Here is a 19047-nt window from a genome sequence, read left to right as displayed (position 1 = left end):
TTCAGTGTAACTCGTTAAATGTGGTGTACTGAAATGTGACTTTTTTTATTATTACAGTGTAACAAACAAGACCTGTACAACCAGTTTCTAGAATAGCAAAATACTTCCTCTTTCCCTGTTCTATAAGCAAGCACGCCTGATAGGAACTAGTGGAACAGCGTTAGCAGAGGTCTAAAGTGTTAAGAACTGTATACTGGCCTTAAAGATGGTGAAATAAGAGACATTACTCTATAGCTAGCTTCCCTGGTGATCTAGTTGTAATGACTTCTATTTTGCCGTGGCGTATCTTAATGGGTTAATTTAGATAAAATCAACCCCTATATGCTGCAATAAATAGAAAATCTTGGCTTTTTATAATGATAATCTGACTTACACGTCGTTGACAAACATATCCATAAACAAAAAGGTTGTGCAACTGTCAAAGTAAAGCTTTTTTTACATATTTATAAAAAGTTTTCTCGGGAGGCACAAGGTCAAAACTCCAAAAGAATAAAGTGGGATTTACTGAGAAAAGCTCATTAAAAACAGGCTGTGTTATTAAGATGACAGATTTTTCTTAAATCTATAATATGGAGACAACCACACACACACACACACACACAAATTAGGCCATAAATCAAGCACAGAAAGCAAGTGGGCAAACATACACACACACGCACACACACACTCTCAGTGATAGAAAGCTGATTTGAATTGGCCAGTTTGTGCCAGAACATAAATATTGCACCAAATGTACCCGCTAAATACAACAACCCTCTAACTCTATTATAGCTTATACTCCAACATAGAATATATCTTTATTTAGTTTTATATGGGAAATAAAGGGTCTGCAGAACATACAATCCATGAAGCACCAGCAGCATCTGGTGTGATAGTTGATCTTAAGTGAAAGTCTGAATGAACGGCATTAAAGTTTAAAGAAGTGTATCAAGAAACAAACGAAGAAGGAAAAGAAACAAAAAACGAAAAAACAGTTGTTTGATAAAATCATAGCAAAGAAAAACTCCAGCCCCAAAAACATGGAGGCAAACTTTGATCCACTGAACATTTTAACTGCATTTCTGGTATTTCAAGAGTCTAGACAGTTTAGCACCTGCGTTGGCATTCACAGGTGCTAGTTTAGCAGGCCATTTAGTCTGTTGTAGAGGAAAAGAAGTGCCTGAAGACGACCAAAAAAAGGACGGCAATCAGTAGTACTCAAGGCTGTTCAGAGGAGAACTCCCATCTATAGCAGGGTTCAGCTGTGGATGTGTCCAAAGATGTGGCACTCAGAGCGGCTGCAGGACGTTTCTCCCTGCCTCTGAAGTGGCGTTGGCTCCAGATCTCTCCATTTCAGACAGCTGCTCGAACACATCCCTGAAGACACACAACATAGACACGACTCTTACAGACTATCATGTAATGCCCTCCAACAGGAACTTCTCACTGAAGTATTTTTACATTAAGGAAGTATTCACACAAGTGCTCAAGAAGAAAAACCAACAGAGGTTTCTGTATTTCTGTATTCAACATAAAAACCTAGAAATGTTTCATCAAAGAGGCTGTCAGGATCCGACTGTTTCACCATGATAACAATGACTTATTGAAGACAGTATCTAGTTATTCTCTTCACTCACTTGTGCATGTAGAAGAAGATGTAACCACTGCGGTCACGATCTCGCTGGACGGCTGCTTCCTGTGTGCGCGACACGTCCAGGTCATTGTAGGTCAGCCACGACTGCTTCTTCATGTCGTACACGTCGCTGATGTAATGGCCTTGAGTGGAAAATAAATTACAGTTGGTTTGTGGACACTCGAGAAAAGACAGGAATTTATGTGTCATGATGCGCCTAAAGATAGGTATGATGTCATCATTTTAAACCAAAAACTGGCAGGTGATTTTACCAGCATTTAAAATCATTTTCCACGTTTTTGTGTCAAGTTACTGTTTTACACTCCTACATCATTACTGAAACCAAACATTAAAATACTTCTGTCTGTCTTAGGGTACAAGTACTGTGAGTCAAGGTTTATGTGCAGACATCAAGTCTTGTATGCAAAAGAGTAAATGTAAAACAGCTCAGTGTGAGCTCACCGGAGGAGGAGCTGCTCCCGATGTGACTGACGACACTGATGAGTCTGAAAGAGTTGGCCAAGTCTCCGCTCTGTGGATTACAACATTTAAAAGGTTACTGTGAATCAAAGTGGTTCAGCGTTGTTCAATATATACTTTTTATCATCAGAACAGTTAGAAATGTTTGGTAAATAAGTTGATGCAGACTTCTTTTACTTCATTGTATTTGTAGTGCACAATAGTTACTTTTTAGAATATAGTGGAATTGATTAAGATAATCAGACCACACTAGTTGTGTAGCAGCAGGATGTTGAGTACCTCAGCGTTCCTCTTCAGGTTCTCGGCCTCTGCTTCAGTGTACTCCATGTCCAGCACGTCCTCGTTTCCAGAATCATCATCTGAACACAGCAGCTCGGGCAGAGAGTTGTTAAACTCTGTTGGGTGACGATCAGACATCGATACTGGTCAGGCATCAGCTGACTACTGCCAAATATGCTCAACATGTGATTATCAGGGCCAGAAATCCAGCTACTCAACAAACTTGGTTCTTACCTTGCAAACTGAGTTCTGTGGCCCTCTTCAGATCATCATCCTCTCTCATCTCTTGGGCCTCCTACATGGGGTGAAGTGGAGGAAAGGTACATTATTGAGATTTAGTGTGCAAATTTTCAACATTGCATTTTCACTCCGGCTGGGACTGCTGGGTGTTAAGCGTCTTGAAGTTGTCTAAATATTTGATAGACGCAACTGTTCTATAGCATTACAGTGCAACAACACAGAATGTAGATGCAGCATCATTGTTCCCTTCTGAAGGCAGAGCCCTGCAGGAGTCACGTGGTCTTTAATCTTACATGCTCCTGGAGGCTCTGGGCCAGAGCCTGCTGTAGCTCCTGTTCTTCCCTCTCCTGATCCAGACTGTACTGCTGGACCCAGTCCAGTTCTCCCTGCTGCTGCACACCCTCTGGAGTCTGGTTCTCCTTGTTCTCATCCATGGTCAAGTCCAGGGAATCCAGAACATCTACACAAGATCGACACATCAATTATGTAATACTGAAATACTAGTAAGGGTAACTCCAATAAAAACACATCACGATCTTGGACTACCTGCAGGCTGCTTGGTGTCCGTTTCCAGCAAATCTGTGTGATAGGCCAGGTCATGGGCATCTGTGTCTCCAAAGCCGGTGTCAGGGCTGCTTGTCGGCTCATCCTCCATGGGGGGAGGAGCCGATAGCCCGGCCTCTTGCCGACTCATCTCCAGCACAGCCTCTAACATTTCGTCATCATTTATGCCACCGAAGTCTGCTGAATCTATTGCTGCTCTCCGCTGAAACACAGAAGACAGTGTCAAAACAGTAACAGAGACGAGAAAAGAAGGCTACATTTTAGTTGTTCAGGTCTGTCAGAAAATTCACCTCTTCCGGTCGGTCGTCGTCATCAGGCAGACAGCTGCTGAGGCGTCGCTTGCGGCTCGTGCTCACCTTCCTATTAATTTCTTCTTCACAGTCAGAGTCCACAAGGATTGAGGTGCAGGTGGAGTTGGCCACTTTCCCTCCAATCCTTCTACACAGACACCGGTCACGGATTAGCTTTACATGAAAAACTAGAAGCACTTTAAGTCCTATTTAGTCAAACAACATGTGTCAGATTACACACACACACTTTCTCAAAGAGGCTGACAACAGAATTGTTCTTTATAGCGTGTCGTGTCCAGCGCGAATGTACCATTTCCTTCTTTTTTGGTTCACGTCTTGCAGTACTTACCGAAGAGGTGCTGTGGAGGAGTTGACCAACGGTGACGTTTTAAGTGTTCTGGACCTGAGAGCAACAAAGAAAACATTTAAAGTCCTAATGTTTTCTTTCAGTTCATTAACCATCCTCTCTCAGCCAGTGGGACCGGATCTAATGTATCCAGATTAATTGCAAAGCTTTCACTAAAACCCGAATGACTCACTCAATCACTCAGGATGTAATTACCCAGACTGTGAAGTCTTCAAAGTTATTTTTTACACATTTTATTTCAGAATGTCTTACATGGAGGCTTGGGAGCTCCAGCCGAGACTAACAGGGGGCCGTGTGGTTTCGGTGCAATGGGACAGCAGGGTCAGGTATCGGGGGATCACCACCTGCTGGCCCAGCTTGCTGTTCAGCGACAGCTGAGCGTTAAAGCTGTACCGTTTCAGGTGGAGGATGAGGACTCTGCAAGGAGAGGAATACATGAGAAATTCATCAAGACATTCTTTTATTCTTATGACCAACGGATGAATAAAGATGGAAGTTGTGATTCCAATTATGGCTGAATGGCTACTAAACATCTGTGAAATGCAGTGAACTTCTGCTCAGCTCTAAAAACATCAAGTATCAAGTATTTTAAGATGAGCATGACATCTTCTCAAGGGCAATATGAGAAAGTATTCACAATTAAGAAGCTGGAATCTGATTTATTAAAACCCCAAGTTTTCTGTGTATACATACCTGGGCAGTTTGCTGAATTTATGTGTAACAGTTGCTGCTTTCCCGTTGCACTTTTCACACGAGTACTCAATTTCCTCCATCTGCAAAAGCAAAATGTTACTTATATATTACTACATATTTAAAAAAGTCCTTGTTGTTTCATGTAGGACACTTTGTTACTTTCAAAAGAAAAACAACAAGCTGGCTGGGAAAGTGGCTAAAGATTCACTGTTCATAGAATCCGTTCTTTGAAAAGACTCACCCTGAAGAAGAGATCCAGGGAATCCTGAATGGAGCGAAGTGGGAGTGTTTTCTTTCTGCGTGGTAGGTCGATGGACAAGTCATTGAACTGCTCTCGCTTGGTTACCACCTCGCCACAGCTGCAGAGCAAAATAAAAAAGTTATAGCGCACAATTAATTTTTCCCAAAGCGTCAACGCTTTGCGATAGAAACAGACACACTGCAAGGATAAACTCAGAGGATCCAGCAGGAATAACGCCTCACCCTTTGCAGATGATAGTGTGCTGCACCTCAAACTCCATGTTGACCGCCACGGGGCAGGTGTAGATGCGGGAGGTGTCCACCTCTTCACCCGGCTCCGTCTTGGTTGCAGACGACGTTGCTTCCTGGCCGTTCTCACCCACCACAGAGGATGACGAGGCTGCTGCAGCTTCATTCGTCAGGCTCTTGTTCATTTCCTCGACGTCATCCTTTAACTGGTCCAAACACTGACTCAGAAACTCGTGAGCATCCTGGTGAACATGGTGACACGCATGGACATAATTGAGCTAAATAAGTGAATATGAGGAGTGTTATGCGCAGATAAAATACTTTACAAACAGTACAAGGGAATACATCCATCTGTATCATCTAAAGACAATCTGAATACGCTACTTTTTCCAGGTACTTACATTCTGCATGTTTCCAGAGAAACGCTCAGCTGTGGAGGAGATCGCACTCTTCACCTTCCTCAAGAGGTCCTTCTTTGTCTCTGGACAGCCCACATCCTTCTTTGCCATAAGGTGAGCAAAACGCCTGCAGGCAGCAAAGATATCACAGAGAAATTAAAAATGTTTTAAAACATTTCTCTCTGCAGCTTTTCAACAAGCGCTTTTAAGCTAGATTTGAAAAAGGGAGAGCCTGACGTGGTACCTGAGCAGTGCATTGATGGGCACTTTCTTCCATGAGATGCCCTGCTTCAGCATGTCATTGGAGAAGGAGGGGAGGCTGAAGAGGGACTGCAGGATGGCATTCATGTAGCAAGTGTTGCCAAGGTTAGAGAATCTGAAAGATACAAAGAAAAAGTTGAAGACAAAAATAGGAGGAAGAGTCATATAAGGCCTTGAATTTGGTAACAGAATTAATCTTTTTCAGGACTGAGAGACACGACTTTGACAATGTTACAAATGTTTGTGTGGAATCAGAAAAGCTAAACGGCCGCTTGGAAACGACTTTTTTCTTGCCGAAACATCTCTTTCTGATGCCCCTTGTATTTAATTTGGTTTCACAATATTCAATATAAATGCAATCCAGTCTCTCATCACATAAAGTGGTTTATTCTTACCCTTGCAGTGGCGGCTGAGGCTGGGCCAGAGTGGAGGGCCGCTGCTTGTTCCAGCCACCGTAGTCCACAGAGGAGGGACGTACCTTCTTGAAGGGAGTGGAGTGATTGGGCAGCATGAGGCTTCTCTTGACTGAGGTGCTCTGTGCTGTACTGGATGGCCTAGTAAAGATTAAACAAAGTCAAATCACTGCTCTCACCATAATTACATCCTTTAACCTCGCATCCAGATTTAAGTGCATTTAGAATTCTGTCTTGAACACTACTAATCTCTTCTGTAATTCAAAGCCAAAATCGTAGATGATAAAGTAGACGTGCAATAATGTGACACTACTCTCCTGCTGGATGAAAAGGACGCCAAAAGTATATTTTACTGTATTGCTAAAGTATCTTCACATGGAGAAGCAGACGAGTAGAGCTGCCAAGAAAAGTCAGATAGTGGTCATCTTGCCAGTCGAGGAGTATCGATCTCCGAATGCGAATGAATGGACTCCATATGAGGCTCCTTTTTCAACTCGAGGTCAATATTGTTTTTTGCTTATAACAAAACAACAAATTATTTGTGCATTTATATGGAACTAAGCTTTAGGAGCGTTCTACAGTAGCTCTCCTCCATGTTACATCGCACTTGGGGATCGATACTTCTCGGCTGGCAGGACGGCGGCGAGCTGAACAAGCAACTGCTAACGTGAGTTGTTCAAAAACTCTCTTTTTTAATAAACTGTGTACACAAACAATGTTCTCAATGCTCGTGTTCATGTGTAGAGACCCTTGTGATACTACAAGCAAAGTTTCATGTCGTGTCGAGCCTTCTTAGTGTTTTAAAAATAGAGATTTAGATGCTATCACTAAAGTGCCCGTAGCACTCCCATTGAAAATGGGTTTGACCCAAAAACGAAAATGCTGTCAATCTTAAAAGTGATGCTTTCTTTTGCTTTTACGCAAACATCTGACTCGGGTACATTCACAAAAGAAGCCTGGGTTGCATTTTGGCGAGAGGTTCACTTCAACTCTGCCCCACTAAAAGAAACTCACCTGTCCAGGAAAGCGTGACTCTGGCTGTAGTCTTTAGTCACAGATCGGCTGCCGTAGAATGACGTTGGCTGAAGAGGAGTTGACGCCAGTGGAGCTGAAGGTAAAGAGAAGAAAAGTTTAATGAAAGTAAGTTTTAGGTCTGCTGGTTTATGTTTCCATCTACTGTCTCAAAAGTGTTCTAAAACCGTACATTTGTAAATTTAACCTGCAGGATGAATTCTACCAAGCATCTGAACGTAAAACCAGAGATATACAGAGGTAGAAGTTTACCTGAGCTCCTGTTCTCCTCTGCCTGCTTCAACTTCTCTTTACAGCTCAACAGAAACTTCCTGGATGGATCTGAAGTGGCTTTGTTGTTGCTGAGAAAGTGTAAATACATATTTTGTTACGTTATGACTGTAAAACAATTAAGAGAATGTTGAAACCTTTTGGTTGAACTTTGTTTAAGACATTTTGATCTACACATATAAATGATACAACTTACATAACATCATATATCAACATTCTGGTATCTGCCCAGTACTTATAGTGGAACAAAGGGCAACACAAGTCAGGTTATTCCATGTGCATCCTGACCACAGTTTAGTCTGGAAGGTGAGGCGTGTTGCTTTTACCTTGAAGAGTCATTTTCCTTGGGGTAGTCCTCAGTTAGATCGCTTTCAGAGTTAAGGAGTCTTTTTCTCTTCTCGCTCCTGAAGAACAGAGACAGAAAAATTAACGTCCCTAGCTGAAACTGAAAGACAAAAATCTAACACCTAAAAATGACGAGTGTGAGAAATCTACAAGGAATGGAGACCAAGGACTTGCTATTTTTGTCTGCATACACAAAGAACAAATAACTCTTGTAGAAGGCGTATCCATTCACGAATAAAGGATTTTTAAACTGATCTTGTCAGACTGCCTCTACACACTCTGGACATTCACTTTGAGAAAGCTGAACAGTCACAGTTGCCATTTTTATCTGTATAATTATTTTTATTTTGTGGGTTTGTTTTTAAAAAGAAAACACCACAAGATTGACGCAAAGTAATTTCAGATTTTTGTAGGCTGATATCTGTATGAATAATTGCGAAGTTGAATTACCTGAGGTTGTGTTTAAAAAAGATCAAACTGTTACATGATGTAGTTCAAATAGCAGCTACATGAGTTTCCGTCCTACCTATTTTCAGAGAGTCCAGTGCGAGTGGGAGTGGAGGCAGCTCTACTCGGGCTGCCCAGAGGCTTCCTTGGTGTCGTGTCCTCCCGGCCTTCTGCACTCTGCCGCCTCGGTGTTGTCTGGAAGATGTTAGGAGTCTGAATATTTGAGTCAAATGTAAGCGCAAGTTTTGTCTTAATATTATCATGTTAAAAAAAACAATTTTATGTGCTTGTTTACCTGTCTCTCCCCTGATGGACTGGTCTCATTTTTCACAGAGCGATTCCCAAGCACACTGAAGTTTGCGCTTCCATGCGATGATTTTAAAACTGCACAATAAGTAAGAAGAAGAAGGAGGCGAAGACGTCAGGACAAAGTATGTGACTGAAAAGATGTTATGAATCCCCTTCTCACAAAACACCACAAGTGACATTAGCCCCGTATACTCGGTTTATTCTGACAGATTGTTCATTGTACTGTTTTGGTGGGACGGGAGTTTTATAAAATTGTGCCGTCATAATAGGGTTTTAAATACCAAGCTTTAGGATTATGGGAAATTGCAACAAACACGAGGTCTGGTTGTATCATTATTTACTCAATTTAAAAATTCAGAAAATGAGCAACTAGTATTTTTTGTAATTATGCCATTCTTTATCTGAGGCCATCATAAAGTCCAACTGAAGCTACATTTAGTCGTCACTTTTTCTAGTGTAAAATAATGTCAACATGTTTTTTTTTTAAAAGACTGTACTCAGAAAAATAGTTTTCCTCTTTAGCGACTGGAGGAACTGACAAAAAACATGCACTGTAGTCTACATGTCATTGGCAGACAGTATAATGTTAGTGGTGTTGAGGAGTAAGGACCACGCCAGCATCTAATCAGAGCCAAGTGACATTTACAGCTCAACAGCTAATTAGCCATCTAGCCTGCAAACTGACATCAACAATGAACTTTCCTCTTTGAATGTTTATTTTTGTCGCTCATTCAGCAAACTAAGGTTCAGGACAAAGCGAGTGTTCTGTTTATGAGTTAGATAAGAGGGAGACTATAGCAGGAAAGCTAATTTGAGCCGTTTTTCTGAGTCTGTGGCTCGTGTGTCTTGTAGTAGCCGGTGTCTGGCTCAGTCCGACCATCTGCTCAGTCTATGTTGCATTTTAAAACAAGGTCTCAGTAGATGGATACAGCATTTGGTTGAATCAATGAAGTACAAGGGACCACAATCATGAAACCAGAAAAAAATATTAAATTAATTAAAAAAAAAAGAATTCTCAAATGAGTAGACATGACAAGTAGTACAGCGAAGATGTGTTTGACTTGAAAGTCACTAAGCATTTTCACTTGAAATGAACCACAAACATTAAGAAACATAACCGTAACACAACACTCAACATATCAAAATCAAATCAAATCAAAATACATCTGCTGGAATTTAAGACATGTATGTTTTAAATGTATCAATGTTTGTTGCACATTTAGCCTAAGAAATTCTGTCCAGAACTTAAAATTGTCGAAAAATAATGACTTCATATTTTGCAAAATCATCAGTGGATGAACCAAAATACAGATAAAATGTAACTGTCAACATTACAATTAAGAATTGTGTTGCTTTGGTTGTCCTCATTCACTTAGACGTGAATCAACAAGGCTTTGGAAGATTATAAAACGAGCATTGGTGTAATTACGCACTTGTCTTTGTCTGCTTCAGCTTCTCCAGGTATTCCCTGGTCCTCTGGACCAGAGTCGGGGGCATCTTATCCAGAGTGATGGCACTGCTGTCCTTCAAAGTCAGTTGGATCCGGTTTAAATTCTGGCTGATAGTCTTCACGTTCTGGTTCAGCTGCAAGACAACAGGTTTTTGTTCTATAAATAACCACAAATAAATACATACTGCAAGAAAACATTATTGATTCACTATTAAATCAAAATTTGATTAGTTTATGACAGAACAAGCTGAGGAAAATTTGCCCAAGATCATCATGTCAGAAATCCAACTCAGTCAGGACCTGATCCTGATCCAAGACTTGAACCCCCATCAGCGCAATTAGAGTTTGTGTGCCATTTGAAATTATCAACCATCGTTTCACTCTTGAATACTCTAAAGGTGGCATGAAAATCTTCACTCCTGCAGCAGCAGCAGAATCCAACTTGCCACATTTAAACTATTTGCTAAAGTATGGTTACATAAACATGAATATTTTGTTTCAGTCCTTAGACACAACCTGTGAGCCAACGTGTGTTAGTTTTGGGTTGCATCAGGGCGCCCTCGCACCACCCTGTTCTTTAGCAAATATGACACCTACATCTCATTCAGATGGTCTGACTGTGTACTGTTATTTTGTGACTGGCTCCTGTGCAAGATGCTCAGACATTTATTAGCTTGATAAACAATACACTACTCAAGCCAGTCAGTTATTTGATTTAAACTGTTAGCCAACTAATTACCTGAGACAGAGCAGGAACTGTGCAACAGCCAGGGTTGGCAGGTATTACAATATTCCTTTGATTACCGCTGTACACACATGAGTTATAGTAGGAAGTAAAAATAGGAAAAGCACACGTGTTACTAATAACATTAACAAGCTTGCATTGCACAATAACCTGGTACCCGATGTCCTAGAATCTGTTTGTTGTTTCTTAAGCTTTCAACCCCCAGCAGGAAAATGTATCATCAGCTGCTATCTTTTGCTGGTTTTTGACATTTATATAAAAAAGGAAGAAACACCAAAGATTGCTGTAAACAAATTCCTATAGATGAGACAGATGTCTCCAACAATGAGTGTCAGTTCATGAATATCACAATAAAAAAAACAACATACTTCACAATTATTGAACAAATTAAAATTAAACAAAGTGAACCATACCTGGAACGTTTTGGAAGCTCCACCACAGTTGAATCTGAGACAGAGGTTGACTTTGTTGTCTTTTTCCAGAATCTCAAAAGTTCCCTCTCTCCACCTGGTGGTACCCTGGTCCATGCTGCTGAAGCGGATCTTAACAGCGCCACTGCTGGAGAGTTTGGGCACTGTGGTTGCCATGGCTTACTATCCAGTTGGTGCACTTTGGAGGCTGGGACCTGTGATCAGACAAATCCTAAACAAGGGGGAAATTAAATCAGCTGCTAGTACAACCGCGGTGTGACATTTAAAACGCACTCTCAATGTCTAGTCTGCATAGTGAAGATAATAAATGTCAAGCTTTAACCATATCGGTGCCACCAAATAACCATCATTAATGTCATTGCTCCGTGGAGAGATCATCTGAAATGCCTTTAATCCCCGTCATTCATCACCGCCAATATAGCAGCTAAAACATAAAACACTTTGACTTTTCTTAGTATATGTTACCCAACATAAAACACACAATAACGCCATTAAGCTAGCCCACTGATGCCAACGCTTCACTGCTGAGCGCTTGTTGAAAGTCACAACAAACTCCATATGAACACCAGGCAGCATAGCATGACAACTTAACAGCACCGACACGTTTTCAACGCTGTACTGTGCCATAACAGACGACACACACGCAGTAAACACGAGTGGTTGTTTGCAAAGTGGGAAAACTCACGCCACCAGTGTTAGCTGGCTAGCGGTTCCATTAGGAGCCAATGAAGCCTGGTTTGCATTAGCCATCAAACTAGCCAAACAGCCAATCTGTATCGCAGCAGCTAAGACAGGCGAGGGTGCACGACACATTAAAGACCACCGCTCCTCACTTCTTAACGTTATTCTGACAAGACGAACAGTCACAAAATGTGCAAAACCACCAAAGTTAGGAAAAGACATCCAGGCTGACACTGCAGCCAAGCTGAATGTCTGTGATGCCGTCCTCTCATCTACAGACGCTGAATGGATGGAGGAGGCCGACATTAGCATGTCGGCTAGCAGGCTAGCGGGAGCTAGCTAACTGGCTAATTTGCCTGATTGTAATATGGTGATGAAAACAGTGTCACAGTGTGGTTTCATCGTCGCAGTTCCTTACCGGTCGATGATATGTGCTCGCCTTGAAACTTTTAAATCACAGTATTGTTTCCGTAGGTCCTCCGAGGGTAGAAAGACTGTTTTGCCGGCATTCACCTGCTGCCCAGTACGTATGTTGTTGACAGTGGACCCGCACACGACGCCTCGCAACACTGCGCGATGATGGCGGGAATGTGAAAATTTACAACGGAAATGATAAGCGAGAGAACGTGCGCTCCACCTCTCGCGATACTTTGATTATTTGTATGTAGGTTGCATCTCCCTGCTAACAAAAATTCGCTCCTGGATTAAATATGTTATTTGTAGCGTTTAGTTTTGAGTTCTCGAGTTCTCGATACACAAAAATGTGAATATAATCCGGCTATCTCAAGGTTTATAAGAAGTTATGTTGCTTGTAATGTTGATTTACGCGCGTACCGGGTTCCATTTGTCGGGATATTTAGCAGCTAGCTTGGGCTAGCGCCCGTATTACTGTGTGCTAGTTACCCCAACTTTGTTTCATTGCAGCCACATTAGTTTGCTACTGTCGTTAACTTCCAAACTTCAACTGAGATAGTATTTTTTAAAAACGCATTGGGACCACAGAGAGCTTCAGAGGATGCTGGCGACGGGAGCGGTGAGTATCTAATAGCATACTGTACGGTAACAACCGTGAACATACATTTCCCCCTTTGTTTCCCTTTAGATTGCTTTAATATTGTTAAAACCTGCTCAGTCAACACCATGTTACAGAATAATACACATTATTATCTTGTTCCGACAAAATATTTAAACCGAAGACGTTCAGTTGAATATTCATATGTGTATCATATATTCTAGAGGAATTCTCCATCAATTTATTGATATTTCCACATATTCAGCCTGGCATGTGGCATCCAGGGATATTCACCAGAGACCAGAATTCATTTTTAAGCTCTAGGTTTGACCAAAGTACAGTATGTACAGGTTAAAGCTGTTTGCTTCTACATAACGCCTTCAAGTCAATAATGTGAAGCTATATTGTGGCTGTGTCTAATGGTAACACACATGAAATGTGTTATTTTGTTATGATAAGTGAAAAAACAAATAATCACCTCTAATGTTTAATTGCATGGTGAGTCTCTGATGATTATTTTCCTTTTACTCTTACAGGCTGTAACTAACGTCACAGCCCTGGCCCAGGTGGACCGGGAGAAGATTTACCAATGGATCAATGAGTTGTCCAGTCCAGAGACCAGAGAAAATGCTTTGCTGGAGCTTAGTAAGAAGCGGGAGTCTGTGCCAGACCTGGCACCAATGCTCTGGCACTCCTGTGGCACCATTGCGGCCCTGTTGCAGGTCTGTATCTGTTCGTTTTTTCTGCTGTTGTGTGGCCTTAATGTTAGGTGTAACTGTTTTTTCACCAACATACATTTTCTTTCTCTTTCTAGGAAATAGTGAACATCTATCCGTCTATAAACCCACCTACGCTTACAGCTCACCAGTCCAACAGAGTGTGTAATGCCCTGGCACTTCTGCAGTGTGTTGCCTCACATCCAGAGACAAGGTAATGTGGAATTCAGCATAAAGAAAAGAAAGCTTCAACTATCCCATGCACCGATAGGCTGTTTCCACATAATCTTCAGGGCAAAGGCTATTTTTTCCACTAAATCTGACAGAATTTTCTTGGAATTTGTAAAAATTTCATAAATTGGTTAACTTATTCAGAGCACAAACCATCGTCCAAAATTCACTGGCAAGAGTGGATTTGTGTGTTTCATTTGACAGTATGATTCTTTTACAAATGTTTAAGGCAGTGCCCCAGACTTTACGTAAGTCAGACATGATACATGACTATTTTCCTATTTTAAACTGTGTATTTTTATTAATATGTCTTTCATCTGACAAAAAGGGCTTAAATCCCTGTTTTTCAAGTTGTTGTAATGTTAATGTAGGGATTTGTTTTTATCAGTCAAATTCATAAATGTGACCTCAGAGCTCATGTTTGATATTGACTGTGTATATACAGTCATACAAGTGTGGTCACTTTGATTTAAATGTTTTTACTTCTTCTTTCCTTATCAGGTCAGCTTTTCTTGCTGCGCACATCCCTCTCTTCCTTTACCCTTTTCTACACACTGTGAGCAAAACCCGTCCGTTTGAGTACCTGCGACTCACCAGCCTCGGAGTCATAGGTAACCTTTACCCCAGCCTTAGGTGTTTTATTTTTTGATTGAGGGCAATTTCCACAAAACTGTGTCTTTATCTTTCTCACAAAGCTGTCTCTCTTTGTTTACTGCAGGTGCCTTGGTGAAAACAGATGAACAAGAAGTGATAAACTTCCTCCTCACCACTGAAATCATCCCGCTGTGCCTCCGCATCATGGAGTCAGGGAGTGAGCTCTCCAAGACGGTACTTAACTGTTCCTGATGTTATTAAAACAGTCCTCTCACAGACATTGTCCCGAACTTGACTGTTATTTTAGAGTAATTGTTCAAACCTGCGTCTCAACCTTTTCCATTCTTTCTTTCTTCATCATCATCTACAGCTGTTAAAATGCCTAATGTTCCCATCTTTTACAAGTTAACAGTCATAATATTAATTTCTCCTTCACTTAGATGTATGAGCCTGTATTACTGCTGTGGTTCTGGTTAAATTGACTTGTTTTTCTACTCTTTATTTCTAGAAAACAAAAACAAAAAATCTGACAGTTTACTGATTCAGGGTTGTAACTCAAGGTAACATCTCACTTATATTGACTTCACTTTGTTTAACAGGTGGCTACGTTCATACTGCAGAAGATCCTGTTGGATGACACAGGCCTGGCTTATATATGTCAGACGTATGAGCGTTTCTCCCACGTGGCCATGATCCTTGTAAGTGTCCCCAGAGAAACACCTGGATTTACTGTCCTCGTCTGTCTGCACAGTGTGACATAGAATAGAAGTAAAGATCCTCTGTCACAATATTGTCTTCATCTTTTTCTTTACAGGGCAAAATGGTGCTCCAGCTCTCTAAAGAACCATCAGCTCGCCTCTTGAAGCATGTTGTTCGCTGCTACCTTCGCCTCTCAGATAACCTCAGGTAGAGCTTTGTTGCACAGATACACTTCACCTGTTTTACCTTCAGCTGGTGATTGAGCTCCTTCGTAACACTGGAAACTTTTTACTTTACTAGAGAAGGATTTAATGATCGGTACTTGCCACTAGGAGGAGCCATGACATAAATACAGTGTGTTGACTGTTGTCAGTTAAGTGGCTTCTCAGTTTGTGGTCAGAACTAAGTGTCTACACACTATTTGCAGCAATTGGTCAATGATTATAAAATAAATTTATTGCAATTCTATTAATGACTTTCCAGTCAAGTGGTTACATTATTATAGATGCTGCTTCTTTTCTCCTCTTACATAATTATAAAACTGATACTTTTGCACTTTTTGGCTGCTGGTAGAATCCAAGAAAGCCATTTTAAAATACAGCTCTGAACTTAATCTATTAATGTAATTGTTCACACAATGAGAAGTGTCTGGATCCGTCTACTCAGCTCAGCAGTAACTCTCCTCATGCATTCGCCTTTGGGTAATCAGAGCAGAACATTGTGAGGTCAGAATAAAGAAAACCTGAGGTTTGACACATAATAAAAAAGGAAGATTTAAAAACAATAAAAGCAATAAGATAAAAAAAAACTATAAATAGATAAGAACAAGAACAGATATCAAACATTCAGAGTCAACAACATGAGTATCTGACAGAAAAGCGAATGGGTTTGCAACCCGTGTGATTCCTTCCTCAGAGCCAGAGAAGCCCTACGTCAGTGTCTGCCCGACCAGCTGAAAGACAGCACCTTCGCCCAGGTGCTGAAAGACGACACCACCACCAAACGCTGGCTCGCACAGCTGGTGAAGAACCTGCAGGAGGGACAAGTCACCGACGCAAGAGGCATCCCACTGGCTCCACAGTGATCGGGACAAAACAGCTGACAAAGAGGGACTCTATCATCACTGTCGAGATTTTGTATTTTGCCAACAGTGGTGCTAAGACTGCCTGCAAAGTGAAGGACATGATGGAGGATGATTTTGTTTGCTTTTGGATAGATGGATTAATTTACAGCAGTATGTCACAAGGTCACTATCACAACTTTCAAATCTAAGTTTTAAAGGCCAGACTGATCAAAGCCATTACTGATATCGATATTTGAGAATCATTTAAATCCAATAATGAGATATTGGATGGTATTCGTTTTTGACGTGAACATGTGTTGCCATAAACCAAATCTCAAACTCAAATTTGTTTTATAGTGATAAAGATATGTCTGGAAGAGGATGTTTTACAGGTAAACTTGAGTATTAAAACAATAACAGTACGCCGAAATAAGAAAAACATGTCTAACTGTACATTTAAAATGCAGCCTGTAAACGTTAAATGCACTGCAATTTCTCCCTCTCTGTTAACATATCAATACTGATATATGAATGATAAACTGGTATCCGTTGACAATATCAGCTCTTCCAATCTATCGTTCAGCTCTGGTCTTTTCCCTTCACCACTGTATCTGTCTGTAACATTCCACTTCATAGTAGGAGCTGTTGTTTTTTTTTGTTTTTTTTTTGGCTTCTCGCATTTCAAATAAGACTTTTTAATCTTCTACATGACTGGGTGTGTCTCTTTTGTTTAGTAATGCAGTGGGTGTATCTCTGTATTTGTTTTGGCCTGAGTGAAATCTCTTGTTTGAGAAATTTCATAAATAAACGCTTTTCCACCCAACTTGGGATGTGAATAGTCCCCTTGACATGTAGTAGGAGGAACTGCTGCAGTCTTATTCACTGGAAAAGAGGTGTGACATTGGTGTTCAAGGACATATTTGATGTATTGTCTTGCCAGCGGCAGGAAATGTTATTCAGTGTAGCTTTACAGTTTCCTGCAAATAAAAACATACATATTTCAAAACAGTTACAGTAACAAACATATGTATTTGCTAGATAATTAGATTAAACTGTGAGGTAAATTGTACAGATATTGCAAAAATAACGTGATTTAAACAGTGTAAGTACAGAATGTACAAACAGCCGCTCACACTTCTTCAGTTGACCTGTAGTTCAGGTCTTTGGACTGTCGGAGGAGACCCACACTTGTACACACAGGTAAAAATCCTGCTTTCAAAAGAACAAAAGTACCAGCATCTTAAACTTGAAGTACCAAAAGTTAAATGACTAATTGTGCAGAATATTACAAATCGGCATCATCCTGACTGATTTGTAAACCATGAATCAGTGGTGGCAACTGTCGAGGGACTACAGATGAAAATGAGCATCTAGCTTTATCTTGTACAGTGTATGAACAAGCAGTTGTGGAGATGTTGTGGAGTGGATGTATAAACTTCCAGCAAATGGAAATGCTCAAGTAAAGTATCTCAAAACTGTACTTGAGTATGTATCTAGTCAGATTACAGCACATCTGGACAAACAGTCCCAAAAGTCAGATTTCAGTGATGCAAAAAAAATTTGAAAAACAGGAAATCCTCTAAACTAAAGCTGAGAATATTTACCTGTTAGTGTTGATTAACTGACTGAAATTAATCTGAATAGTTGCTGATTAATTTCTGTCGACTAACCAATCAATGAGCTGTTTTAGCTCGATATGTAAAGTCTGGGCTCAACAGCTGCAGTCGTTCAGACGAGCAATGTTGTGATGAGGTTTTATTGGTGATGCTGTTTAAATAAAATATCTATATCTGTAGCTTTTTCCAGTGAATATATATGGATCGTTGGATATTTCCGTCATGGTTCTGAAATGTGTTATCTGTCTGCCAGATGAGCTCACCCGTGCTCACTGAGTGCTTCATCTAAAGGCCTCACTGACTTCACTGATGATCCATCGCTTCCTTTTACTGGAACATTAGCAGATTGTTGCCCCCCGTAGGTTCGATTATCCTCAGTGACTGAGCTGGACGTCATGTATCGCGGACACACCTTCGCTCGAGCCCTCCATTTGTGAGAAAATCTGATCCCCAAGGTAGATGTTCCCTAAGAATACACCGTGTGTTTACCTTTTATGAGAAACGAGCTTCAGCAGCTAAAGTCATTACAGGTCCAGGGAGCCTTTTAAATGGAAGAGCACATTAGAGTGAGTGGGTTGAAAATGGGGAAAGTGATGTTTTCCTCCACACTTTTGGACACTAATATTCCCTGAGGGTTTGTTTGCATGTTCAAACACACTCATCATCATCATCATAGGAGGCAGACTAACCAATTTGAATGCACTATTTTTATGTTTAGTGCACATTATATTCTGGAAGTGTTCCCCTTTACTTCACATGTGATAACTGAATAAACAACAAAAGTTTTAAGTCATGTAATTAAAACACTGAAAGTCGATGTTTTAAATGACTGTTTGAGTGACAGTATGATCACTGCATGTTGGACGGTGGATGTATAAAATCAAGGTGGGCATTGTAATAAAAACTGCATGTAAAGCATCAAGGCTCTGCAGGATGTGGAACACTGCCAGGTCTAAAGTACAGCACAGTCCTTTATCAGCCTTTTCTCATACTATTGCAATGTTATCAGATATCAGATTTAGCTATTGAGTAAAAGGAGAAGAGATATCAAAAAGTAGGAGTCCTTGGATGACCTCAGATGAATTCTGCATTCTTTTAGTGCACGACATGTACTCCTCATTGTTTTATGATTTGGCTTCTTTCCCCCGACACATCAGACCTTTTCCCAGCATTGTGTTAGTTCGTTATCAGTCGTCGAACAGAAACGAGAGAGTCACCCGGCAGAGCATCCACAGTCAAACGGAGGATGAAGACAGAGAGCGAGGCGGACTGAGGCGGGGACCGGCCTTCACCAGATGCAGCGAGAGGTCTGCGGATCCA

At 40.9% G+C, this 19047-nt stretch overlaps 2 protein-coding genes across 3 annotated transcripts; one reads left to right on the top strand and one right to left on the bottom strand.

Annotated features, from left to right (window-relative positions):
- Positions 1-40: 40 nt before the first annotated feature.
- usp37 (ubiquitin specific peptidase 37) lies at positions 41-12396 on the bottom strand. 2 transcript variants are annotated; one of them, XM_030427885.1, is made up of 24 exons: positions 12215-12396; positions 11098-11326; positions 9923-10073; positions 8476-8564; positions 8260-8393; positions 7715-7792; positions 7371-7459; positions 7101-7194; positions 6069-6227; positions 5657-5788; positions 5416-5539; positions 5009-5256; positions 4767-4884; positions 4526-4605; positions 4085-4249; positions 3815-3868; positions 3466-3613; positions 3158-3377; positions 2905-3071; positions 2606-2666; positions 2372-2487; positions 2075-2144; positions 1617-1755; positions 41-1356 (listed from the first exon to the last, which is right to left on the bottom strand). In XM_030427885.1, the coding sequence occupies exons 2-24, from the start codon at positions 11269-11271 to the stop codon at positions 1269-1271; spliced, it is 2898 nt and encodes a 965-aa protein (XP_030283745.1). In that variant the 5' UTR covers positions 11272-11326; positions 12215-12396; the 3' UTR covers positions 41-1268. The 2 variants fall into 2 exon arrangements, with proteins under 2 accessions (XP_030283745.1, XP_030283746.1); XM_030427886.1 differs by having other exon boundaries at positions 8260-8375.
- A 34-nt stretch (positions 12397-12430) lies between these two features.
- On the top strand, positions 12431-16934 carry LOC115587863 (CCR4-NOT transcription complex subunit 9). Its single transcript, XM_030427937.1, has 8 exons — positions 12431-12829; positions 13345-13530; positions 13623-13738; positions 14257-14366; positions 14474-14583; positions 14949-15047; positions 15164-15255; positions 15964-16934. Exons 1-8 carry the CDS (start codon positions 12812-12814, stop codon positions 16130-16132), a joined length of 900 nt encoding a protein of 299 aa, XP_030283797.1. The 5' UTR covers positions 12431-12811; the 3' UTR covers positions 16133-16934.
- Positions 16935-19047: the final 2113 nt, after the last annotated feature.

Source organism: Sparus aurata, chromosome 9, assembly GCF_900880675.1.
Source record: "Sparus aurata chromosome 9, fSpaAur1.1, whole genome shotgun sequence".
Taxonomy (NCBI): Eukaryota; Metazoa; Chordata; class Actinopteri; order Spariformes; family Sparidae; genus Sparus; species Sparus aurata.
The sequence above is the reverse complement of the archived record's forward strand: the minus strand, read 5'-3'. Positions and strand labels throughout refer to the sequence as shown.